General features: G+C 36.3%; 3 protein-coding genes across 5 annotated transcripts in view; 1 reads left to right on the plus strand and 2 right to left on the minus strand.

Moving 5' to 3' along the window:
• Window positions 1-910, plus strand: part of LOC141657771 (protein CELLULOSE SYNTHASE INTERACTIVE 1-like) — a 468,470-nt gene extending 467,560 nt beyond the window's left edge. Inside the window, exon 7 of the transcript XR_012548856.1 lies at window positions 490-910. The gene's annotated coding sequence lies outside the window, so the exon portion shown is untranslated. The remainder of the gene's footprint in view (window positions 1-489) is intronic.
• LOC141657773 (protein argonaute 4A-like) lies at window positions 4-16,598 on the minus strand. 3 transcript variants are annotated; one of them, XM_074465112.1, is made up of 22 exons: window positions 16,517-16,598; window positions 15,273-15,328; window positions 14,337-14,556; window positions 13,803-14,251; window positions 13,589-13,725; window positions 13,393-13,490; window positions 13,095-13,192; window positions 12,833-12,995; window positions 12,623-12,739; window positions 12,425-12,532; window positions 12,030-12,092; window positions 11,829-11,942; window positions 11,574-11,739; window positions 11,225-11,475; window positions 10,980-11,113; window positions 10,809-10,874; window positions 10,586-10,649; window positions 10,390-10,501; window positions 10,231-10,304; window positions 10,044-10,138; window positions 9,912-9,943; window positions 9,405-9,820 (listed from the first exon to the last, which is right to left on the minus strand). In XM_074465112.1, the coding sequence occupies exons 3-22, from the start codon at window positions 14,550-14,552 to the stop codon at window positions 9,642-9,644; spliced, it is 2,736 nt and encodes a 911-aa protein (XP_074321213.1). In that variant the 5' UTR covers window positions 14,553-14,556; window positions 15,273-15,328; window positions 16,517-16,598; the 3' UTR covers window positions 9,405-9,641. The 3 variants fall into 3 exon arrangements, with proteins under 3 accessions (XP_074321214.1, XP_074321213.1, XP_074321212.1); XM_074465113.1 differs by lacking the exons at window positions 9,405-9,820; window positions 9,912-9,943 and adding an exon at window positions 4-155 and having other exon boundaries at window positions 15,253-15,328; XM_074465111.1 differs by lacking the exon at window positions 15,273-15,328 and having other exon boundaries at window positions 16,517-16,567.
• LOC141656223 (molybdate transporter 1-like) lies at window positions 4,581-6,198 on the minus strand. Its single transcript, XM_074463064.1, has one exon. The coding sequence runs from the start codon at window positions 6,107-6,109 to the stop codon at window positions 4,682-4,684; it is 1,428 nt and encodes a 475-aa protein (XP_074319165.1). The 5' UTR covers window positions 6,110-6,198; the 3' UTR covers window positions 4,581-4,681.
• Window positions 16,599-27,818: the final 11,220 nt, after the last annotated feature.

A 27,818-nucleotide genomic window follows, 5' to 3' on the forward strand; every position in this document is an offset into this window, starting at 1 on the left:
CCTCCGTCTCACTCAATTGTTTACCTTAAAAAGATGGATTACAGACAGGCCAAACACAATGAGCAATGGAAATTGTTAGTTTTGCAAATAAAATTTCAAGAGAAATGCCAGAACTGTACATAACAACAGAGATGGCTGTCGTACTACGCTGATACCTGCACATTATTGTTATTATACACACTGATACATTAAAAACCAGGGCAGATGCCATACACGGACTGACAGTCAGCGTAAGTATTTTCGACATTCTGATAATTTGATTATTACAAATCAGAGTTAAAAAATCTGATAGAATGTTTGAGCACTTACACATAGGATAAGGAGTGAACTAGTTGTTGCAAATCGTCAGCTGCAAAACCAATCTCATCATGCAGCTCATGATAATCCGTTGGCCTTGAGGTTCCCTGCAATCTGATACTATCATTCCCGCCTGACCGCAAATGAAGAAATCATTGTTCCTTGGATGACAGATACTGCTGTCAATGTTAGTTTTTTCACAACAACAACAACAACAACAACATCAGAGCCTTAATCCCAAAATGATTTGGGGTCGGCTGACATGAATCATCCTTTCGAACCGTCCATGGGTGCACGCACGCCTCAAAATGCGAATAAAAAAGGGAAGATAAAAAACAAAAGGGAGAACGAAAATGTAATGGAAAGTCAAGGTGAACTTAGGGGTTTTAAAATCGGATTCCGTCTTTCTTTTATAAAAACTTAAAATTTAAATCGAGAGAAAAGATTAAAACGATTTTTAAAAACCGAAATAGAGTTAAGGATCCGGAATGAACCAGGTAAAATCTATAAGAAAGTGGTTGTTGAAAAAGTGTGTAATAAAGGGGAGAAAAATAAATAAATTAATTTCTTTAAATTAAATAAATAAATAAAAGCACTAAATCATCAAAAAAAACATCAAATACTAAAAATCCACATGTATCCTTTCCCTCCATTGTGCCCTCTCCGTCACCATACTCTCCTCAAGCCCCATAACTCTCATATCATGCTCTATCACTCTCAACCATGTCTGTCTCTCGGTCTTCCTCTCCTCTCTAGGGACCTTTTCTCGTTCTCCAAGTCTCCACCTCCTAACCTCAAAAGTGCGTCCCATAGGTCTCCTTCTCACATGGCCAAACCATCTTAGTCGGTTTTCCATCATCTTGTCCTCTATTGGCGCCACTTTAACCTTTTCCCTAATCACCTCATTCCTTAACCGATCTTTCCTCGTATGTCCGCACATCCACCTCAACATGCGCATCTCCGCCACACTCATCTTTTGAATGTGACAATGTTTCACGGCCCAACACTCGGAGCCGTAAAGTAGGGCAGGCCTAATTGCCGTGCGATAAAATTTTCCCTTTAATCTTTGGGGCATATCTTTATCGCATAGAAACCCCGAAGCACTCTTCCATTTCAACCATCCCGCTTTAATTCCGTGAGCCACATCTCCGTCTAACTCCCCATCTTTTTGAATAATAGATCCTAGATATCCAAAAAATCCGAACCCTCAACAACATTCCCATCAAAAATAATACTCCCCGCCTCTGTCGATCTCAACCCCGCCACCTTAGTGAATCGACACCTCAAATACTCGGTCTTACTCCTCGCCACCAACCCACGAGTCTCTAAAGTCTGCCTCCACAATTCCAACTTTCTCTCCACCCCTCTTTTGTCTCATCAATCAACACAATATCGTCAAGAAAACATCATACACCAAGGGATGTCCTGAATATCCCTTGTCAACTCATCCATAACTATAGCAAAGAGAAAAGGACTAAGTGCGGAACCTTGATGCACCCCGATGGTAATAGGAAATTCTTCCGTTCTCCCAACATTAGTGCGAACACTTGCACTAGCCCCCTCATACATGTCCTTTATGAGGTCAATATATTTTCGCGACACACCCTTTCTCGCCAAAGCCCACCAAAGTACTTCTCTTGGTACCCTATCATATGCCTTTTCCAAGTCAATAAAAACCATATGCAAATCCTTCTTCTTGTCCCGATGGTATTCCATCAACTGTCTCATGATAAAAATCGCATCCATAGTCGATCTCCCGGGCATAAATCCAAATTGGTTTTCCGAGATGTCTACATATCTCCTAAGCCTTTGCTCGATTACCCGCTCCCATAACTTCATTGTATGACTCATAAGTTTAATTCCCCGATAATTGGAACACTCTTGGACATCACCTTTGTTCTTGTACAAAGGGACAAGAGTGCTTTTCCTCCAAGCCGATGGCATCTTGTTGCTCCTCCAAATCTTGTTGAAGAGCATGGTTACCCATTCAATCCCTCTCTCCCCGAAGCACCTCCAAACTTCTATGGGTATACCATCCGGTCCCTCTGCTTTCACAATCAATGAGAACAGAATGAGAACAGTTAGACGACTCACCAGGTGGTACATTTTAGTTAGCTTATTTGGTTAAATAAGCTATTTGCCACACGCTTATAACAAAAATGAGATACCTGAAATTTTGGTCAAATAAACTACTTTAACTAAATAAAGTACCTGAAATACATTGTCAAACGGAGCCTTAACCTGTTTCACAAAACAGGACCCCAAGATGTCGGGAACGACCCTAGACTAATGCTCAAGATTTTTCTTAATTTGTGAACATAATTCAAGTGCAAGTTGTTGAAGATATGGGTCCAAAACATCACAAAATCTCATTGAAGACGGACGATATCCGTCACAAGCTTGTGACGGATACCGTTTCCTCTTACAAAATGCCCATTAAGAGGTGAGTGGGAAGAACATGGGGGGTGCCTCACTTTGTTCCCTCACCCTTTTTGTGAGAGATCACAAGCTTGTGACGGGATTAGCCCGTCACAAGCACGACTAGCTGCCAAAACATAACTTCATTGTATGGCCAAGCTTTATTTATCTTCACCTTGAATAATTATTCTCCATATTAACACTAATATTTATATTTTTCTTTTTGGAAATAGTTAGTCTTTTATGAATGTTTATTAGTTTTAAAATTAAACAGGTCAATAGTACCTTTATTTTGATAGGTACTGCGTACATCTTTAGTCCTTAACATTTTATTTTGTTCATCTATTATATTTAACTAGTTTTAAACCCGTGCAAAATTGCACGGGTATGTATTAGATCGATATGAATATTTTTTTGATGAATATTTAAATTTGCATTTCTATTATAATAATTGGGCAATAGATGACATTCCGTGATGTACATGATTAATGTGTAATAGATAATGTTAACATTAACAATCTGAATTAACAAATATTAACATGAAGAATTAGCAATTAACAATTCAATCCCGTAAATAAATGTAATTCCTTCTCGTAATTATGTAATTTTATTATTATTATTTTTTTAAGATAATGTAATTCATTTATTTGTAATTAGTTTCATTTATTCCGATTTGTAATTCATTCCGCTTATATGCCATTAATTTCATTTATTCGGAATGTATAAAATTATTTCATAATATTATTTCATAGTATTTGTTCTAAGACGGAATTTGTCGCATGTTTGTATAGCCGGAATTCTGAAGAAATAATACATTGCACACTAACGAGTCCACCATAACATGAATTTTCCAAAAAAAAAGATGAATTAATGATGTGGCACGTCCTGGAAGTATTGTCTTCTGAATTAATAAAGATAAGATTGTTTTAAGGTTTAAAACGAGTACAAAGTTTTATGTATAATAGAAAAGTCAGTGTTGACAATTCAAACATTAGAAAATGACGACAAAATTAGAACAAGAATAAAAAGGGTGAGTCGAGTTCAAAGGCATTCATTCATTATTATCAAACACACAATTCTTATCTCAATAATAATTTAGTAAACAAATATGAATAATAAGATGATATTAATCATGGTTGCTGCCTTTGCGGTGTTAGTGTTAGCCACCACCGGTTTATGCGACACCGATACTCCGTCGACTGATGAAACAAGTAATGTCGCACTCGACGGCCGCCCCGAGTGCTTACAGAAAGGCTTTTACACCGACTGCATGATATCACATATACCTTGTTGCGCAAATTTAAGATGTTTGCCTTCCCACGACGTTACTCTTCCTTCTAAAATGGTGACTTTCACATGTCAATAACAATTTTTAACCTTATTACTTGGTGGTTAAGGCATTATTTACCCTTTGTATTTCATGTCTAAACATGTCTCTCAATAAGTTATTAAAAAACCGCTTTAATATATCCTTTTTATTTATTTTCCAGACCCTTCTATTAGACTATTAGTTATTATTATGGCTCAAATGTCACTCATTTCTTATATGTTTTCGCAATATTTGTACCTATTTTATCATGTATTGTAAGCATTTTAATTAGTATCTCAATTTGTATTATACATATCCATTTTATTTCTTTTCGTACCATTTTTTATTAATTACTCGTATTTTTTAATTGATTTCCTAATAAGTTAATTACTCGTTCACCAGACACAGAAAACGAATTCATAATAATTTGATCAAGATTAGAGTCTTATTAAACATTCAAACGCGATAACCATATTTGGTGTCATCAACAAAACAACTTCGCACACAAAGGAATAAAAATTATAACTTCACAATAAAGTACGAAATTTTCAATTATAACTGTAAAAAAAATTAAAAAAAATCAATTATCGTACATCACACGGGCATCATCCAATTAAATTGTTACTCGACATTTTAACCATAAGAATGTAGGATCGATCATTGGCTTCTTTGCATCCATAATGCAGGGAAAGATTGCACCTTGTCCATGATCCTAAGCTTAAGAAGAAAATGAGTAATAATTCCACACAAAAACCCGAGTGATGCTCCTGATTCGACAAGGGAAACAGCCGTGACCAGTAGCATAACAAATGACTCCTCCTTTGTGTTCATGTCCCTACAAGCCATGGCTAGCTCAAGGCCAGCAAATAATAAGAGCACCCCTAGGACCCCGACCGGGAATTGGTCCAAAATTTTAATAATTGAACTCCCTAAGACAATGCCAATTATCAACTTGGCCGCGCCTAAAAGTGCGACACACGCTCCACTCCTACCCCCGAATTTGTATTGCCCGGCTAGGCCTCCGGCACCATGACAAGTTGGCACGGCACCAAACCAACACCCGACTAAATTCATCATCCCAACCGTGACTGAAAGGGATGTGGCGGTGAAATCCTTTTCGGGAAATAGATCAGACGACAGCTTACACACAGCAATAACAGAGTTCAGTATCGACAAGGGTAATTGTGGAATTGTCCCCTTGATAAACCCATCTTTCCATGCTTGTTTAGAGATTTTGACCATTTGGATAGAAGAGGGTCCAAACTTAAAACCCTTGCCCACTTCTTTAGGTCCTCTAACAATTGCCAAAACTACCCCTAATATAAAAATAATGAAAGCACTTGGTAGAGCAAACAAAACCCTCCTAAAACCCTTCTTTTTAGATGCGATCATACCAGCACTATTGCAGCGGATCTCATCAGAATTATTAATTAATTCATCATTATTCTCATGATCATTATTTTCCCTCTCTTTTCCACCACCATTTACAAGAATAATAAAACATGCACAAACAATAGCCAACAACAAACCATCCAAACCCAACCAAGGTCTATTCCCTAAACTCTTAGACTTGACAAAATCTTGCTTAGACCTTATATATTTAACAGCAGACATTGCAAATGATAAACCTTGTGACAATTGAATACCTCTAACAACAGAAAGAGGTATCAACCAATACACAAGTTGCATAAGTTGTGTAACACCAAGAACAAATAAAATTCCGCCAGTGCAAATACCCGCAGCCATTATCTCCGGTACACCAAAGTCAGGATTCGATATAGCGACGGCCGCAATCGACTTCATGGGTTGTACAGGCATTGGTACACCATAGATTGCACCAGTGATAATGTTGTATATGCCTGTGAATATAAGGGTAGTACCTAAATCAAGATTTCTTGATAATGTTAAGGCTAGGATTATAGGTATAAATGTGCCTAAATCACCCATTGCACCATTTAATTCACCCCATTTTGACTTAAAACTAAGGTTTTCTTTAAGGTTGTACCATAATTTGTAGGGGAATTTTTCGTTTTTTTGGTTTGATGGTTGAGTTTGTGACATTTCAAGTTGGTTTTGTGAATCCATTTGGAAAAATTAAATGGAATTTTGTGAATTACTCTTTATCAAACCTTGGTGTATTCAATAGAGAGGTTGGTAGGTGCATAAACACTTGTATTTTACATGGGAATATATATATATAGTACTGTAGGTTGTACACTAAAAGTCTAAAACTGAGAGACCAGTTTTTTATACCTTTTTATTTGTATTCGTGATTCTTTTACATAAGAAATGTACCAATTTTATTTATAATTATGATTTGTACCTATTTTAATATCTTAATGCCATTTTTTCTTAAAATTGTATTTCAATAAATTTATTGAGAAACCGTCTCTCAGAAGACCTACTCGTAGTAATAATTGGATATGACCGTCGTGCAACGGATAATAAGTGAACACTTTATAATAAATAGTGATCAATTTTACAAACTGGTCATTTTATAATAATAATAATAATAATTGTTCACTTTTTAATATAAAATAGTCATTTTTAATCTTAAAATGATCACTTTTTAAGTAATTGTCATAGTATAATCTTATACGGAGTATATAGTATAATATGTGAGGGATATGCCTAGGAGTATTTGAGATTTCTTCTCATTTTAGAGCATCTAATTGGCCCCTTACTAAAGGGTCATTTTATAACAAGGGCTGTAATAGAAACAAATATGATCCACGGGATGTGGCTATTGTGATTTATTGGTTATGAAATACATATTTTATGTCACGGGCCAATTTAGGATCAGAATATAAGAGGAAAATAATGACGTATTTTTTTACCATTTTGAAAATCAAGTATATATTTTTAGCCTATTCACTTTAAAAAATATTTTTAAATAATTATTATTTACTACGGAATATATTAATATAAAAATGTCAATCATACATCAACTTAATTTTAAGCCTTTAGTCAAGCGGTCTAGATCAATTCCAACCTTAATCGACGGCTTAGCTTGAATCACGATCAACCAGATCCTGGGTCAAAATTTACGAGTCTCATACCTAAAAGAATTAATAGAACTAATAAGGTCAAGTTTTAACAAATATACTCATAAACGGTCGTGAATATTCATAAAACTTTTTAAAGTTCACAAATTTTTATTTAAAATAGACGTATTCATTTTAAACTTAAAACAAGTTACATTAATAGTTGTAATAAAGTAAACAACAAGTCTTATGTCACAAGCTGAAGTCTTCAACTTGTGACGGATATGCCCATCTTCAATGAGAATTTGTGTAAAGCAAATCGTCTCACAAAATGTGATCGTCTTATTCATATAGACCAATAAGTCTTCTTTGTAATGGGTATATTCGTCACAAGCTTATGACGGGTCACGGATCAAGTATTTCCCACTTGTATAGATAAAACAAGTCTAGGGAATTACAAAGTGTTTGTCTTTATTTACTCAGCTGGATAATATTTTACCCGTCATAAGCAAGCTTATGACGGATATATCTGTCATAAATAAGAATTTGTGCATATAGACAGGGACCCTAGGCCTTAGGTGTAACTCGGGTAAGGCATACCTCCGTAGTAAGGTTGGGAATTGGATGGATGGCGATATAAAAGAGGCATGCATGACCACTTCCGCATGAATTTATTACTGTTGAGTGTTGAGTAATGGATCGTTGACTTTTTTTATATATTACGAGTATAATAAGGTTTTGTTTAGAATGGAAAAACACTATCCGTGGCCGGTAGACTCGAAGTTTAGAAGGCATAAACTAAGTTCATAAATACTTAAAAAAGATTGTTTTCGGAATACTGAAAGCAACTTAATAAGTAAACCCTCCTTCTTCAATTTGTCTTTTTTATTCATAATAGTCTAAAAGTCCGATAAGTAAAAAACAGTTGAATTGTGTTTGACGTAGAGTGCACTATTAATCAATGCAGTTTGCTGTGGTTGACAACTTCGATTGAGAGTGACGTTCATATTATCAATTTATCATTAACAAAGAAAGACCAATATAACCTTTGCTATTTGCTTAACAAAATCCCCCTTCATTTCATATTCAAACGCGTAACATGATGTCCTGGCATGTTAAGGGCCTGTTTGGCCAAGCTTTTTAAGTGCTTTTCTAACTGGAAAATGAGAAGTCAGACCAAACAGTATAATTTATACAAATGTAAAACTACTTTTGAAAAGTCAAAAACTCATTCTAGGCCCCAAAAAGTAGAAGTAACAATTTTCTACTTCTCATTCTACTTTTCAAGGAAGCACCAAAAAATCCAAGTGTTTTGCGCCAATTGTTTTTTTTTTTTTTTTTTTTTTTTTTGCCTCCAAAATCTTTACCCCTTTATATCTTTGTGTTATTGGTGTTTCCATTTACACTCTTCCGCACAATCCTTTGTCTCTCTCACATACACACCATTAAAGTACCATGTAATCAATCATCAACTCCAACTATTTATCGGCGTAATTTTGATTCGACAAAGGTGTATAAAACTATTTTGAAGAGTAATCATATGTTTTAAGTACAATTCTCGAGTGATTACATTAAATTTTTAAAAATTTGTTTTTATTCAAATAATGATTCTACAAACAAAACGAGTATTAAAAAAAAACAGCTAGATAGAAAGTTAGGCCAAACATATAAATTTGATAAGAAGTAGCTATTACAAAAGTATGGCCAAACAAATAATTTTTTTTCAAAAAGTAGCTTGTGAAAAAACTCCTTCTAAAAAGGAGAAGCTCTTTTACACAAGTAAGGCCAAACAACACCTAAATTTTGTTATCGGGTCTGGCACTCATAAAAGAAGAAGAGAGTCTACTTCATACGTCTAAGAAAGTTTTATCTTAAAATTACGGAGTAATTGACAGTAAATGGATTGGCTCATTAGTTTACATATGATGCTTATAATGGATGAGCTATTTCATCATATGGCACACGAATTAAGAGTGCCATTAAACAATACTCCTTAATAATAAAGTAAACATGTGGAATTGTTTTGTTTTTGTTAATTGCATCTTATTTCTAGAGAAATGCCAAAGACCTCCTAAACTTTTTTTGATCTTTTTCTCTAATAATGTTTAAAATAATATTTGTTTTATTAATTTGGAACAAACGGAGTAGGATATTGAAATATGTTGGAGAGAAAAAAAAAAAGGGTGAATAACACTCTAAGATATACACAAACACTGCTCGGGAGTAGGGACACAGAAATACTAGATGGTCGAAATTTATAAAATACTCCCTTCATTTTGTTCATTTGTTTACGATTTTGACTCGTTTTAAACTTAAACAAGACCAGCTGATTTTTTACCCTATGACACTCGGATATACATTTGACATTCAAAACTCATAATCATTAAGGAACTTAATTAACAGAATAAAGACGGAAACTTGCTTTTAATCACGGTTGGAGTACTGCTTACAAAAATTGAAAACCAAGCTAATCCACCACTTGCCTTATTGTCGGACACACAACACGGCAGTTTAAGTTAAGTGTCCGAGTAACATTGTCCACCACAATGTTCAACCCATAGAAAAAACAAAAGCCTTGATGATAAAAGTATCTGCATTTTAACAGTAACTACTTAACGAAAGTTTGAAGGTGTTCAGCAGAAGAACATGGAGTTCCGGACATTAGCCTTCAAAGGAGGAAGCTGAGGGACTTGGATATTGCCAGCAGTAGTGATGTCGCCTCCTTGACTTGACGAGGTCTCTGAGAATTCATCCAACTTGATGAACTGCCCTACTTGTGCTGCTGCCAGATGAGCATAGTAAATCGGCGACACTGCACCAGGGCATACCAAACAGTATTAGTACATTTCAGCACGGTTTTGCAAATAAAATTTCAAGAGCAATGCAACAACAACTGTACTTACCAACAGAGATCGCTGTCGTACTACGCTGATACCTGCACATTAATATTATACACAATGATACATTTTGTGAGATGAAACCAGGTAATATGCCATACACCATACACGGACTGACAGACGTGTTCAAACACTTACACATAGGATAAGGAGTGAACTAGTTCCTGCAAATCATCAGCTGCGAAACCAATCTCATCATGCAGCACATGATAATGCGTTGGCCTTGAAGTTCCCTGCAGTCATTGAGCGTATAAAGTTTAATTAATTTTTAACATTTTATTAGAAGAATGCAAAGATAATCATAATTTATTTATCTGATACTCACTATCATTCCCGCCTGGGCGCACATGAAGAAGTCATTGTTCCTCGGATGACAGATGGTGTTGTCAATGACAGTTCCTTCACAGTCACACAAAAATTACAACTGTTACAGGAGAAGTCGGTATTTTGCAATATACAGGATCAGAACAGTAAGATGACTCACCAGGTGGTACGTTGTCTGGAGAGTTGTGCAGGAAAAACCTGGTGTGATGATTCTTCTGTGCTACAATCAGCGTGAACTTTGGACAATAATCTTCCTGTAAATACTTGCAGGCCTGTCCAAAAAACGGAGGAAGATAATGATTAGTTGGTGTTGTAGATGAGGAATAAGATCGAAAATAGTACAAACTGTAAAACACCTCTTTAAACTTATCAAGTTCCTTGTTCAAGACTTGACTGAATTGTGATTCGCTGACACCATCCCTGAATAGACCAGTCACAAACAAATGAGTCGTCACCCAACGAATTTGATGAACGTAAAGTTTCGACAGTAAAATTTAGAAAACATTCTCACTGCAACATATATGTACAGACAGTCTACTATGAGTAATGAAACCGCGCGACTAATCTTTGAAAATCAACCTGAAAATGATTATGTGTTCAGGCTTCGCTCCGGAACTACTGTCGTGGAAGTCATACAACAATTCCCTGGATAACAACAACAAAAGAAGTACCGTCAGCGCCTCAGCAGAAAAGCTCTGGTTATGACATCACATTTAGCAATTATTACCAGATGATCATACACATTCATACCTAACCATGCCTTCATCTTTATTAGTACCAGCGACAGGTTTGAATAAACCATCTATGATTTCGAGCTTGGGAGATTGTGTACGCACTGCAGCTCGATAACAAGAAATTGATGGCCATCTCCTAGAACTCACAACCTAAATACAACATTGATTAAAAAAAAAAAAAATCGACACTGGCGTAAGTCACCAAGCAGTAGAACACTGTCTACGTTACTGAGAAGTGAGAACCAGTAAAACAAGTCTTACTGCTGCAATTGACGGGATATCAGCACGTCCAGGCGAACCATGTGAGACATCCATCCCAATAATTAGAGTAGGAACTCCAGAAACCAGAGGTATTGACTCAGCAGCCTCCACTGCAAGTTTCGAGTTCAGTCCATCAAGCTTAGCATTTATTTTCAGCAAGACGTTTGTCAGATACTGATCATTTAATCTTTTTGGGGCGATGCATTGGGTCACAACACCAAGATCAACAAGACATTTCTTCTTCAAAGGACCTTTAATATTCAAAAATGGCAACCATTAATATAGAAATTATAAAATACGTAAATTTAAACTTAAAAAGGAAGTAGGGGAGAGGACACTAGAAACTAACCATAAATGTCAGAATTTTTCCTGTCTGAAAGAATACACAGAAGAAGCTGAGGCGGCTCACGCAGTTCGCTCTGCACATTTTCTAACATCATATCCACTCTTTTTTCCGCTGGATAACTTCGATCTTGAGAACTCTCGAAAAAAACACCAAGGGGATAATTTACCCTCTTAACAAAATGAGAAAAAAACATAAGATGTTATTAGAATATATATATATAGAAAGAACAGAAGCCGCGGTTGTATGCATTAATGTTACCATTCCCTTGTTTTGCCCACACTTTACAAGGTCTCTCTTCAAGCTGTCCATATCGACACGTGCAGAGAAGTTAAGAATTGCCCATCTCTCCAATTTTATTGCGTCCAACAGCGTCTACATAAATGCACATACTGTCAATACCAGCATTGCATAAGGAGACATTGATCAAAGAAGGTAAGCGTTGAATTCGTAGTGTAGTACCTTCTTGTTGAAGTTCCATCGACCTCTTTGTGGGATTAAATCTTCACCATTTCCGACTCTCAGCTGCAGATACATAAATTAGCATACAGTTTCGACAATGCACAGACAAAATTGTTTTACGTGAACCAAGTGGTGTTAGTCCAGTGGTAGCCCCGTTAAAGATTGAAGCTTTTAGAAATGCAGGAGTTGAGAGGTCCCGGGTTTGACTACCAGCTCGGGTGATGATCACTTGGCCATTGCAGCCCCTGAAGGGGGTGGCTTACATGGTCCATGTGGTGGTGCGGGAATGCATGGGCCCGGGGGGACTCAACCCCCTCGCCATTAAAAAAAATTGTTTTACGTGTTTCTGAAGTCTATACAGGAGTCTACCAATGCATCGAAATTGATGTAGTTACCTTTGGTGCTGTCAACACCCGGCCTTCAATTCCAAGAAATTGATTGTTGATAGCAATGCCAGATGAGCGAAGCAAAGGATCTGATCCATAATTACTGGTGTTCAAGGCCTATAATGAAAATGGCAATAAAAAACTGTTAACTACCAGACGGTGAATTTAAACTAGGAAATCGTTTTATTTATTAGTAGTAATTCAAACCTCAGTCAGGGCAGCCATTCTGTCGCGAGGTTTCTGACGTGAATTCTCTACAAGTGATGTTCTTTGTGAACCCGATAAAGCCTTGGTGTAGCGTTGCAGCGAAACTAAGCTGCAAAGCTGTCATTTGAAGGGGAAAAAATGACGGAAGCTCAAAATACTGTATCAAATGAAGATCAGAAGGAATGTAAACAGGCCTTGGTGTAGCGTTACCTCGACAGGAATGTAAACAGGCCGCTTTGGTTTCCCTACATTAACGCAAGGAAAATCAGCAGAGTCACGGAGATCAATGTTGCGGTGCTTCAAAAAGTAGTCGTAGACAGTTATCTCAACACCCTCGTATTCTCCTTGACTATTTTTCTGTCTGAGTTCAAAGCTGCAGGAAATAACACAGTTCTGTTTATCGCCGCAACACCACTTGCTGAATAAAAATAACTAGCCAACGAGAAGTTATTTCTGTAAGTCCGTAACATACGTTTGATGTCTACAGCTTTTGTCACTTAACCCGGTTATCTTGTACTCCATGTTAGTTGGCTGAGCGGAAATTCTCAAATTCCTCAGAGTTCTTTTAGCCTGTGACAAGGCAAACATATACGAGTTTATTAATAGGAATAAATATAATAGTTGGGCTTCAACCATCACCTTAAGGTTTTGGTTGAGATGGTTTCATCTATCATGGTATCAGAGCCAGTGTGACGAAGAGGTCACGAGTTCAAATCCTGGCAGCCTTCAGCACATGGTATATGTAAAATGTAAATGATGAAGGGAGTCACCTTGGTCCAATCAATATACTGAGGATGACGAACATTCTGGTTTGCAACGAGGAAGTTCAGCAAAGGGCCGGGCTGAACAATCGTGGTGGTTGACACATCTATACAACACATGATGTGAATAAGGTAGAGATTTATACTCGCAACAATGAAATTACTCGTGTTCTTCCAATTCCAAATCAAAGAGCATACGGCCTACCCATGTTTAGCGAGAGACCACCCTGAGTAGCCCGGAAACTAGAGTGAAATCCCCTGCATCCAAGCACTCCACCACCAATGTCAACAAAGTTGCGCAGGTGATCACGAAAGAAGCACTGTCGCACTAACAGACAACCCCTGCATTGCATTGCATAGGGTAAAATATATTCCGATAAAAAATAAACAGTGGAAGGACTTGAAGAGTGAAGACTAACGTCCTTGCTGCATTTTGTCGCAGAATGATATCCAGTACTCTGACAGCATCTTGAAACTGTTCAGTCTCTTGACCGCGCAATGCATCAGTTATTGCTTTCAAAGGAATCATGGCAGCATAGCTCAAATTAACCTTGTAAATCTTTGAACGCGCTGGTCGCTTGAGTCTCTTTTTATCACCATGGCCCGGACTTCCACCACTCGGGCTACCATCCCCACCAGACCTATTAGAGCGTTGATCCTCCAACACCACAGTACATTCAAACTGCTTACCTTGTAGTTCAGAGTTACCTACTAGAGGTCCGAGAGAGAAAAGAGTCTTCTCTCCATCGTAAGCAAACTGCTTACCATGTAGTTCAGATCCTCCATAAGTTTCAAGTACTTTGTCGAGAACCTTTCTCCCGATGCCTTTGACTTCAACAGGATGACCATCTTCATAACTTATCTTAACCTGCACGCACAACATACATATCTATATTAGAAATGTAACATTGTATGAGTACGTTCTGTGTAAGACGGACGGTTATATTACTTACACTGTATTGATAGAAGAAGTTGTCTGAGTTAGGCATACGGACTTGAAGGTGGTTGGTCAAGAGCCGAATATTCTGACCTCTCGTACCTAATCCTCTTCGTGGCATGGGAACACGTTTTGGTGCTGACGACTCCTCTGGAAGGACGACAATTGGTGTAACACCTGGCACAAGTGGAGGCAAAGGAGGAAGACCCGACTCATGTTTATGGCTCGCCATGTTTCTATTACAAACAAAGACAACACAGTACAGCAATAAACATTGTCAGTTAAAGAAGAATGCAATTCCTCATGTTTTCATTTCTAGGTGACGACTATATATTATGTCGATCTAAACTTCATGATCGTAATGCTGTACTAAACCTGAAACAATAAAACATTCAAGCTGACCTGTCAAACGGGTCGGGCGGGTCGGGTCCTGGGTCGGGTCAGAATGCGGGTCGGGTCAAGTACGGGTCTTTTTTAAACGATTTTTTAAATTTAAAATATTATTTTAATCATATTCATCCTATACAATAATTATATTGATAGAATTATTAAAATAAAGTTTTTTAAATAATTATTTTATTATTAAATATTATAAAAGTTATATAAAATTGACTTTTTAGTTGAATTTTTAATTTTAAGTAATAAAAAAATAATTTTTAACTATATTTTTAAATATAATATATAAATATTAATATTTTTAATAAAATTCATGATTTTCCCTTGACCTAACGGGTCGACCCGTTCGGGTCGGGTCTCGATCCTAAAATAACGGGTCATTTCAGGTTCGGGTCACGGGTCGGAAAAAAACCGGGTTTGTAACCCTAAAAACGAGTCGGACGGGTCGGGTTTTTGGGTCGGGTCGAATTTTGACAGGTCTAATTAATTCAAGCATAAAATATACGGAGTACCATGCAAGTAATGTTGTACTAAACCTGAAAGAAATTGATCCGACCTGATTGATAACTCGAATTGACCCTGCCCGAACCTACAGTATAACTTGAAGTTGACCTACACCAATAAAATGACTTTAAAATATAAAAACTGAGTTGAATTACAAAAAAAAAAATGTTCATGATTATTGTAGTATAACGTAAGCTACCATTTAAAGAACTTGTAGAAAAATGGACTGTTCGACATGATTCGCTAAAAATGGGAGAAGTATGGACCATTTGTTTAATTTTGTACACTTTAAATGTCAATCAAGCGAATAATTAACTTTGTACCATTTTGTGCCTCATGTTTTCTATTTACACATGCAAAATATATGGAAAAAAAGTTGTCACTAGTTACTACCAACTTTATAGTTTCTGAGCATTATATTAAAGTTTTTGAGTTTTGTTTTAAAAATTATGAGTTTTACAATAAAGTTTCTGAGTTCATTTCCTTAAATATTAAACTAAAAAAATTACAACAAAGCTCAAAAATATTTCATATAGTCTAGTTAAATTTGATTTTTGACGGAAAAAAAATTACATCTAACTTATTAACTATAATAAACTCAGAAAAAATACACAAATACTAAAAAACAAGTAAAGTTTGAGGTCATAAAAAGCTCAGAAAAAATACACATATGCTCAAAAACAAATAAATCTGAGGTAATACATCCGATGTATGTTCCTTTTAATTTTCTCCATATTCACTTCATTCTGATCATTTGTTTACCTTTAATTTTGATGTTGAGAGAATGAGAGAAGTATGGACCATTTGGATTATTGTTATTAGATAATAAGCGAATAATACTACAATCAGACATATATATGGATGATCAGATTACTCATAAACATTTCCAATAAAAAAATATAACAAATGAATAAGACATCTCAAAATAGAATAGATAAACAAATTATAATCGGACATAAATAAAGATATTTAAGAGTAGGTTACTAAAGGATCGCTTTTTCGATTCATTTTATTCTAATACTTTTGCTACCAAATTCTTCTCAAACTTTTGTAAATAAAATGAATCAACCAAAGGAATGAAATGTTTAAATTCCAAAATATCACTCATTTGTTCATAAGTTCTCACAAAAACATGAAAAATTCACTATTCTTAAAATGGATGCACAAAAAAAAAACACCAAAATCACGAGAACAATAATTAATTAATCCATATTGCATGTGGAAATAACAAAACAAGATGAAAAATACTTGATAAAGAAGAAACAAAAATTTAATGAGTGGGAGGGTAGAACAAACCGTAGGGTTTTGCTCTCAACTTCTTCTTTGCACTTTTTTTTCAATCTAATGAAGTGTGAAAATAAAGAGACTTCAATATTAACTTGAGTTATAATGTTATCCACCTAATCGTCTATTATAAATGGGTGAGAAAATAAAAGGACTTGTAATAAAGTGTTGTTACTTACTCCTTCCATCCATTTTATAATCCGATATGTAATTAAAGAGATTAAAAATAAGTGGTAAAAATGAGGACAAAGATAAGATGTGGGGTCAAAAATTATATTAAAAAAAATCGGATAAAATAATTTTCCATTCGCTTTTAAATATCATCAGCGTTATTTTCTAAGGGTTACAACAACTCGCTACTTTAAAATTTTGACCATAATTTCGTCTTGATAATTTGTTATCTGTTTATTTTTGACACAAAGATCTCGAAAATGGCCAAAAAAAGAGAAAAATAATGATAAAGTAAACACTTCTCTCACATATCCACTTGTCCACTTTTAATGTCCACTTGTCTACTTTTAATGTCCACTTGCTTACTTGTGTAAACTTTTCAAAAATAAAAATAGATAATAATAATAATAATAATAGAGTGATACACCAAAAAGAGAAATAGATAACAATTGACTAGTACAGTCGATGGAGGAAGTATAAATGATTGTGATATAAAAAAATATTTACATTTTTTAAAAAAAATTCACAAAAACAAATTTAAAATGAAAAATACGATATTTTAATTTAACCACTATCAATAACGGATCATTTAGTTATATCGTGCCTTCTTGTATTCCATACAAAGTGCATATTACGAGTAATAATAATAATATATGGAATTAAATTAAATGAATATGATGAGGGATTTTTAAATAAAGTGGTGCTTTTGGTATCTCATGGCGTTACGTTGTACATTGGTGCTTGGTTTCCCGCTTTTAAATCCCGCGAACGAATCTCTTTTAAACACTATACAAAATAATTACTTGTATTTGATATTTTAATTTAACCACTTAAAAATCCAATTTTTATCGATATAAAATTTAAGTATAAGATGTAAATTTTCTATACATAATACATTAATTAACTAGAAAACTATAGACTATAGTTGAAAACTCTAAAGATTAGAATTTAAAAGTTACGGTACTTGACTAAATTAACAAAACTCATTGCAAATGAAAGTCAATCAAACTCTTTTTCAACTAGTTTAGACCCCGTGCAATACATGCATGATACTTTAAATTTAATATTTTTATAAAATTACTTATATATAACATTGGTACATTATAATTGTTTTTTCATCATTGTATTTTATTTGATAAATTGAAAATGGAAATTAAAATAGTTAAGAAGAATTAAGTAATGAGCTGAAATCTATTTTAATGAAAATATTTTTTAGCTAAAGCTAATGAGTTTTTTTTTAATGTTTTTTTGTCAAGAAACTAATAACAATGATTTAAGTTTTGTTTTTAACAGGGTAAGCTCATAATATAATAATAGCATCAATAAAAGATTAAACAATTTATAATTTTATATATCAGTTTATTATTTTAATTAAAATATTATAGTTTGATGAAAAAAAAAATAATTTTAATGAAAATATAGTAGATGAATTAAATTGTAATTATTAGTTTTCTTATTTAGTGAATGAAAATAATTATCATTAGTTTTCTTTTTAAAGAATATGCATTTTGGCGGGAAAATAATAAAAATCACCTATTCTTTTAGCAAATAGGGGATTTGGATTTTCTACATTTATCCCCTTTCTATTTAATTTGAACGACTTAGATTATTTCATGACTCGATTTAACGATCACAAACGAAAGTAATGGATGATGATGATGTGGGAGTGAAATAACATATTTTGTACTTCCTCTATTCAACTCCACTCTACAACTTTCCATTTTCTACACTATTCACTAGTGAACATTTAGTTTTAATTTTCTCTCAATACATATAAGTGAATATATTTATATGAGATCTTGTTTAATTCATCTTTACGTGTACATTAAAAATATTTTGTTTTTATAATTTTTGCAAATACGTAACTAACGATATTTACCATGTAAATATGTGTTGACAAACGTAAAAAGCAAAGTGATAGAGTGGAGTTAAATGGAGTAAGTAATATAAAGAAATCAGCAATGAATAATAAATTAAGTAAAAGAAATGAAAAAGATCTTAATTGCTATAAATGACCGTTGAATCACAAATTCTTATTGAAGACGGACACTATCCATCACAAGCTGAAAACAGATAGTGTCTCTCTCGTCACAAAATGCAATTGGATAGTGCAAGTGAGGGGAAATGGATACCCCACTTATCCACGCCCACTTGTACTTTATGAAAGCACCACTATCCATTTTCAGCTTGTAACGGATAATGTCCGATGAGACGGACTACGGTTGAATAGGGGTAGAAACCAAACCAAATTTCATCAATTAATTACTTGATTGACATGACAAATGCTTACTAATAGCCACATGGATGTCAAATCATATCTGTTTACACAAAATCTCATTGAAAACGGGCGATATTTGTCACAAGTTTATGACGGATACTGTTTTCTCTCACAAAATACCCATTAAGGGGTGAGTGGGAAGCACATGGGGGTGCCCCACCTTGTCCCTCTCCCATTTTGTGAGAGGTCTTCAGCTTGTGACGGGATTAACCCGTCACAAGCAAGACGCTTTGATCTGTTTAAACATCACTTATTGATAAATACTTCCTCCATTCAACTCCACTCTACCAATTTCATTTTTGTACACTATTCACAAGTGAGTATTCAATTTCAATTTTCTCTCGTTACGTAAGTGAAAATATATTCATGTGAGATCTTGTTTAATTCTTCTTTACGAGTAAATTAAAAATATTTAATTTTTATAATTCTTGCAAATACGTAACTAATGATATTTAGCGCATAAAAAACGCGTCGGCAAACGTGAAAAAGGAAAGTGGTAGAGTGGAGTTGAATGAAGGAAGTAGTGACTAAAAAGCTACTCCCTTCATTTTATAATATACGTCGTTATAGAGAAATTAACTTTTTATAGTTTATACTCCCTTCTATTCCTGATTCGTAAATATCGACGACGTTTTAGTAAATATCGACGAAGTTTTCATTGCAAAAGACGTCGACTACTCCTACTCTCTCACTAACAAACTAACTATCCTCTCTAATTCAAAAAACCAAAACAATAAAAAACCAATCCACCAATTAACCACCACCACCAACTTTTCACAACATCACACCACCACACCACCATGCTGCCTGACGGCCGCCGCCGCACACCACCACCACCAACACTCAACAAAAAATCCATGGTGAAACGTGAATTTTTGAGGTTTGCCATGGAGGAACGATGGTTTTGGCCGTTTGCCCATGGACAAACGTTGGGTTTGGTCGTTTGCCCATGGTGATTTTTTTTTTTTTTTTTTTAAAAAAAAAAAATTCTCCGTGGCCAAACGTGGAAATCCAACGTTTGGTCCACGGTGAACGTGGATTTCCATTGTTTGGACCACAGTGAACGTTCATTTCCAACGTTTGGACCATGGGCTGAACGTTGGTTTTCAACTTTCGTCCATGGCTCAACTTTCGAGGGACAAATTTCAGATTTACGCAGAAAATCGCAATGTTTGCTATTACTAAGTTAATACGTGAAACGCAACAGATAATCAGTGTTGCTTGACAGTTTGAACTCTCCTCCTAGAGAGAGAAAAAAACCCCAAATCAGAACCTCGAACCCTAAAAAATTGCAAAAAATCCCCAGATCATTCTCTCATTCAATTGAACAGGAATTTGCCGACGAATGAAATTAACGATACAATCAACGGAGCTTTTGATCACTGAAGAGTGCCGACAGAATAAAAGATTAGCTCAGCCTATGTGGATTCGATTGGACAACGACTCAACTTCTCCGAAAACAACAATTACAATAATCTGCATTGGAGGAGAAGTTCTAATAATGAGTGGCTCTACTGGAGATAATACAGAAAGCCATTCCAAGCTTCAATTCTTCGATCGAAAATCCAACCAATTAGTTTGCATATCAAGAGAAGCATATCAATCTCTACAAAGTGGAAAGAAGCTGTCTTTCTTTAACCATAAGAGAGCTATTCTCCTTAATATCAAAATTAAAACGCTCAACGATGCGGATATAGAGGAACTTCAGTCGAGTGTTGAGAACACTGGGGAATCGAAAATTACAACTGAGTTTACGCCAGAACAAAAAAGGGTTCAAGTGGAGGAAGAGGCACGCACAAATGATCTGCCAAAGGTTCATTATTCATCTTTTATCCTTTCGTCATGCCCATTTTCATTTCCAGTAGTTAATGATGTTCCGGACCCGAATTATCGTACTTATGCGGTTATTAAAAGGAGAAAGACTGAACTCATTAACTACTGTAATCTAGTCCCAGGAAAACGCAATGAGAGTCTAAAAGCTCATCCGATAATAAGCAAATCAAAACGCTTGTGTTTTACAGCCACTTTAGGCTTTATGAATAGAACATTGTTGAAAAGAAATCACACATTAAAGATACTAGCAGATTACAAGTTTCACTTTGTAATCTTTGGTTCTCATATTAGTCTTTGCCGCTATCTTGTTGTCATGTAAGGCAAAGAACATGATTAAGCAATCTCAGACCAACAAGGTTATGTTAGCTTCCTCTAACGCTTCCTCGTCTGATGGTCTGATTACTACTACGTCTGATGGAGGTTCTGTGGTAGTCTCCATTCCGAGTGGAGCTTCGGGGGAGGTTAATCCCATGTTGCCTCTTAACTTTGGGCAATCTCTGAATGTGGGGGAGAAAGTTAGGATGAAGGGTGTTGTTATACCCCCTAGAGTAAGGCGAAAGAGTACTACTGGTGCATTGGCACCAACTGCAGTTGTAAGGAAGGGTAAGGAATTGCGGATGGATGTTTCTTCTCTCAATGGCATTGATGCTTGATAATGTTAAGGGAAAGGTCCGGTTCTTTGAAGTAGTTGGGGACCATGCTATAAAGGATTTGCATCTTGTTAAATATAAATGTAATTCATTGGTTTTTGGGGATGGCGGAATCAAATCATATTTCTGTGCCCTTAGAGAGTGAAAATCGTGCTAGTGTTGCTGGGATTAAGAAGAGGAAAAGCTTGTCTCAACCGGATCCTGCTACTGGCAATGAAGGTGCGCTTATATCGGTGGGTTATGCAAAGGCTTACGTGACTCTTATAGTTAAGAAGGCACGGGTTATGAGGGATAAGGGTTTTTCTGCTGAGTTAAATGATGCTAGAAGTTCGGTTCAACATGGTTTGTATAATAAAAACCATGGATTCCGTGACAACATTGAAGATATGGATTTGTCGAATCCTAGTGATAATGATGATGATGTCGCTACTGGCATCGAGTTTGCTGATATGGGAGTTGCGGAGGTTGGCCCTATTCAACCTCCTCGTGCACCATGAAAGGTTTGAGTTGGAATTGTAGGGATTTCAATGATACGCTCTCCCCTGCAATTCCTAAATTAAGAGCGTTAGTAAGTAGTAATAAATATGATTTCTTATTTCTAGCGGAAACTAAGTGTAGTGTCCATCATGTAAACTCGTTACTTCGTTCTTCTGGTTTTGTGGAGTCTGACGGGGTTGATGCTCTTGGAGCCTCAGGTGGGCTCTGGGTTGGATGGAGGAAGGGTCTAAAAATGAAAAGTGTTGTAGTGTATAGTAATTTTGTTATCCTCCTGGTGGATGAATATGCTAGCTTGCCATGGTACTTGATCCTCTTCTATGGTGAACCGAATAGTTCATTAAGGCTGCCGATTCTCGAGGAGCTTTCGACTTGGATTGAATCTTTCGTGTACCCGTTTATTATTTTTGGTGATTTCAATCTTGAGTACAAATGTGATAAAGTAAGCGGAAGCAAAAGACCAATTGCAGGGGCTAATAGTTTTAATTGCTGGAAAATTGATAACGAGCTTGTGGACATCCCTTTTAAGGGGCCAAGGTTTACATGGCGCAATAACCGAAAGGGAAACAAAAGAGTTTATGAGCGTATTGATAAAGCTCTCGGTTCTAAAGAGTAGTTACTTAATTTTCCAAACACTGCAGTTAAGCATTTTCCAATCCAACTTTCTGATCATGCTCCCGTTGAGCTCAATCTCCATCTGATCAAACGCCCTTCAAAAAAACCTTACAAACTAGAATGGTGGAATTTGGAAAATGAGGAATGTTTGGGTCTTATCCAGAACACATGGAGGACACGTATTAGGGGTTCGCCTGCTTTTCGTCTCATGAGAAAGCTTGCATCAGTAAGATATGAATTGAAACACTGGTCCATCGAAAAAAGATTTCAATGGAATAGAAAATGGGAAGAATTTGATGAAAAATTAGAGGCAGCGATGGATGTGGCTGTCAATGAAGGTAATGAGGAACAATACAATAAGGTTCATGAGGAGCTTAAAGAATTTTCTTTAGCATTCGCCATGTTCTGGAGGCAGAGAGCAAAACTGAAATGGAACGTTGATGGGGATACTTGTACTAAATATTTTTTTAATTGGGTTAAGGGTCGTGCTGGGCATAATTTTATCCTCGGCTTAAAATTGCAAGATGATGCCTGGACATTTGATGAGAATCAGGTGGGTGAGCTTTTCTTTAATCACTTCTATAATATCTTTAACCCGGGATATGAGGAGGCTGTTGGAGCAGATATAGAAAGGGAGTCGAGTAGCTCTAATCTTTTTTCCAATGTGGATGTTCGGGTCAAGGACGACGATGTCGATTTTCTTAAGAAGCCTTTCTCGGCCAAGGATGTCAGACGTGCTACGTTTCAGTTAGGGGCGTTAAAGTCGCCGGGACCTGATGGTATCCCAGCTGCGTTTTTTCAGAGATGTTGGCATGTTGTTAAGGACGATGTTATTAATGCTGCGTTATCCGCCCTCAATTCAGGTTTTATCTCCAAAGAAATGAATAGAACTTTTATTACGCTTGTTCCAAAATGTGAGAACCCGGAGACAGTAGAAGATTACCGTCCTATCGGTCTACGCAACGTTATTATGAAAATCATCACCAAGTGTATCGCTAATAGGCTTGCAAGGGTTATGAGGTATCTTGTAGGGGACTCTCAAAATGCCTTTGTTCCGGGACGACATATTAGTGATAATGTTCTCTTGGCTCACGAAGCAATTCACAACATCAACGGTCATAAAAAAGGCCGCCATGGTCGGTTTGCTTTTAAGGCTGATATGAGCAAGGCTTTTGACAGGGTCCATTGGACCTTCCTTTCTAAAACTTTAAGGTGCATGGGAATCCCTGACAATTTGGTAAAATTAATTATGAACTGTGTGTCTACTGTTTCGTATGAAGTGTTACTCAATGGGGTTCCTTTAAAACAATTCAGGCCTAGGTGTGGCATCCGGCAGGGGGATCCCTTATCTCCGTATCTATTCATTCTCTGTATGGAAGTTTTGTCCCGTAATATCTCTGCTGCTATTAGTTGTGGACGGTTGCAGGGCATTAAGCTTAGCCGGTCCTCTCCACCTCTCTCGCATTTATTTTTCGCTGACGACTCTATCTTCTTTTTGACGGATAAAAAGGATGCTTTTCGACAGCTTGATGGAATTCTTAGGCGGTTTTGTGAGGCTTCGGGCTAGACTATCAATTATGAAAAATCTGGTATTATTTTTAGCCCAAGCACTCCGATTCGTCGTGCTTCTGCGGGACTTAAAATCCTTAACATCCGGAATAACAAGGGCATTGGTAAGTATCTGGGTATATCCACGGATTTTGAAAGCTCAAAAGCAGATATTTTCTCCACGCTTGTTGACAATGTTAAGAAGCGGATCTCCTCGTGGAATGGGATCTTTCTGTCACCAGCCGGATGGCTTACACTAATCTCTTCTGTTCTGTCCACTATTTCTAACCACTTCCTATCGGTGTTTAAAATACCGGTAAGTGTGGCCAAGAGAATCAATTCTCTTTTGTCACATTTTTGGTGGGCGGGCTTGAGATCGTCTAAGACGGTGCACTGGTGTAGTATTAATTTTCTAAGTATTCCAAAAAGTAGAGGAGGTCTTGGGATTAGGAACGTTTCTTGTCTAAATCAAGCTCTCCTGGCCAAGCAAGCCTGGAAGTTGATCACGGCGCAAGACACGCTCTTTGGGAAAGTTTTCAGAGACAAAGTACTCCCCTCCTCGTTTGGTCCTGCTTCCATGTCCGCAAAACATACCTCGAATCTGTCATGGGGTTGTAGAAGTCTGCTGCGGGGGCTTGATCTTATTCTCCCAAATTGCGCTTGGAAAGTGGGGTAACTCTCCGACATGCACATATGGAGCACTAAGTGGGTTAATGGGGAAACACCTAGCATGAACCCTAGCCTAAATCTGGGTCAAGTCTCGATTGCCTTAAATCTTAAGGTCAAAGACCTTCTGTTAGGGCCAGGGGAATGGAATAAGAGCTAATAACCGAGCTTTTCAGTGAAGAATGGCGATCTAAAATCTTGGCCCTCCCTTTGTGTTCGTCACAACCTACTGACATGATTTTTTGGAAGCATACTACTTCAGGTACTTATTCGGTTAAAAGCGGATATGGTATTGCTCTCGATTCTTACCTTAACAAGGCTTGTAATGAGAAGGATTTATCTAGAATTAGCAGGTCATGTGTTGCTTTCTGTAAAAAGAGGTCATGGAGACTCCACGGGCCTCGAAATGGAAAGTATTAGTTTGGAGAATCCTTACTAATTCCGTCTCTAATGGGTCGGAGTTCCAAAAAAGGGGAATAGGTGTGGACCATTCATGTAGATTTTGTTATGGTATGGATAATGTCGAGACTTTGAATCATCTATTCCGAGATTGCGATATTGTAGCTAGGATCTGGTCTTCCTCTAATTTGGGAATTCGAACTTGCAACGATTCCCATATGCCTGTTGGAGAATGGATTATTAATTGGATTAATTACCTTTCGGAAGCTGATAACGGGGAGTTTTTTGGTTATTAGCCTGATTGCTACCATCTGGTGCATATGGTGTACCCGTAATAATCTCGTTTTTAGAGGGGATTCATTCTCGCCCGAGGCTTTCTACAATTTACAAACTAAGACGACTGCTGAGGCAATTGCTGCTTATGAGGCTACCCAAGGGATGGTAAGAACAAAGGGTTTTTTCCCTGGTCTTCAGCGTGATGAAGTTCGGGAAAAACTGGAAAATAGTTTCCCGGTTTATCTGATAGGCACGGGCAGAGGGTGTAATACTATTAGGGTCAAAGTGGATGCTGGATGGCATACGTCATTAGTGTCTGCTGCTGGCTGGGTGGCGTACGACCATGACAGTTCTATCATCTTTGAAGGCGGCAGGAGTTTTTGGTCTGAATCTGCTTTACAGGCTGAGGCAAAGGGTATCCGAGAAGCATTAAGATGGGCTAGCGCTAATAGGATTTTTCATTTGGATGTGTTTTCTGATTGCCTACAGATCTTGCTACAGATCACAGGAGTGGAGAACGGACACCATTTGACACAAGGAATCCTACTTGATATTGAAGCTAGTTTACCTTTCTTTCATTGTATTAGTTTTAGTTTTATTCCTAGAAGCCTGAATTCTGTGGCTCATCGACTAGCGAAACGAGCTATGAGATTGTAAGAAAGTTTTCTTTTACAGCTGCCAAAAAAAAAAAAAAAAAGGTTAATACGTGATGTAAATCAATTATCAAACAGATTTAACGATGCACAAAAAAAAAAATAACCAAATAATGAAACGATTAAGTTGTTTAAGTACCGGTGATTCGGGATCCGTCATGTTGTTAATTGTTGTTGTTGATTTTTTTTTTTAATTTAGTTGATTTTTAGTTGAATTTGAGAGGAAGTGTTAGATGAGTAGAAGGGTAGTTATCGTCTTTTTTTTGAAAAACGTCGTCGATATTTACTAAAACGTCGTCGATATAAATCAGCCCCCCTTCTATTCCGAATAAGTGTCCCATTTGGACAATGGTAAGGAAATGGTACGGAAATTAAAGAATATAGTTAAAATAATGAAAATTATTGTATAGGGGTAAGAATATATGAGTTAAATAATGAAAAATATTGAATATGATGGGTTATGGGTGGTTGAGGTGGTAAATAAAGAAAAGAGCTAAGGGTAGGAAAGTAAAAAACCATATCCAAATATGGCAAATGGGACAGTTATGTAAATAGACGAAAATGGCAAATGGGACAGTTATTTAGAATAGGAGGGAGTATGTGGTTTCAGAGCTTGTTTTTCTTTTCCAATGCACTTTTTTCTTTCCCATACACATTCACTTTTTTTTTTATGCATTTAATTGATTAGTTGAGGAGAGAATTAACCAATAAGAGGTAGTGTTAAGGATAATAATATTTTATTTTCAAGATTTCCATAATCAATGCCTTTAGTTTTCATAAATTCTTCTGTACAAAAGTCTAAAACGACATATATAAAAAAATGGAAGATGTACTACCTAAGCTTTTACTGATCTCGTATGAAAATTACTCTACCACGGCCGTAACTCGTAAATGACATTATTAATACAAGTGATATTCTACATGGTACCCCTTAATTTTTCGACTTTCTACATGGTGTCCATGCACTTCTTAAAACATACATGGTACCCCTAATTGTTGTCATTATCACTGGGTGTACCCCTAAATTTTATTTTTCATCAATTAAACTTGGTTTTAGGCGCTAGGTAATGACTTGGACACGTAACCAAATTTGTCATTTATTATTCCATCCCGATCCTAATATTTATTGATATATATGGGCTAAATTTGACGAAAAATTTATTGATTCCTTGCCAAATTATTACGTCCAGAAATGAATATTGAGCCTAATAAAGTCCTTATGTCATGGGATGATAAAAGACAAGATTGGTTACGCGTCCAAGTAATCATTTAACACCTAAAACTGAGTTTAATTAACGGAAAAAAAATTTAGGGGTACATTTAGTGATAATGACAACAATTAGGGGTACTATGTATGTTTTAAAAAATGTAAGAGTACCATGTAGAAAGTCGAAAAATTGAGGGATACCATGTAGAATATTCACGTAGTGGCTTTGTTATTTTTTTGTTTTCATTAATTAACACTATTGTTATTGTTATTGAATTGAATGTTAGTTCTATTTATGAGAAAGTCACTTCGTAAGGTAGCCGTACTTCCAAATCTGTTAATAACAAAACCGATCGTAGTTACACAAATTCTTATTTCAGACCGCTATATCCGTCTGAAATAATCAGACGGATACCATTTTTTCTCACAAAAAAATTAGACCTGGCAAAAGTAACCGACCTGATTGACCCGACCCGAAAAAGCCGACCCGAGACCCGAAGTGACCCAAACTACATCACCCGAA

Source organism: Silene latifolia, chromosome 5 (genome assembly GCF_048544455.1).
Source record: "Silene latifolia isolate original U9 population chromosome 5, ASM4854445v1, whole genome shotgun sequence".
Taxonomy (NCBI): Eukaryota; Viridiplantae; Streptophyta; class Magnoliopsida; order Caryophyllales; family Caryophyllaceae; genus Silene; species Silene latifolia.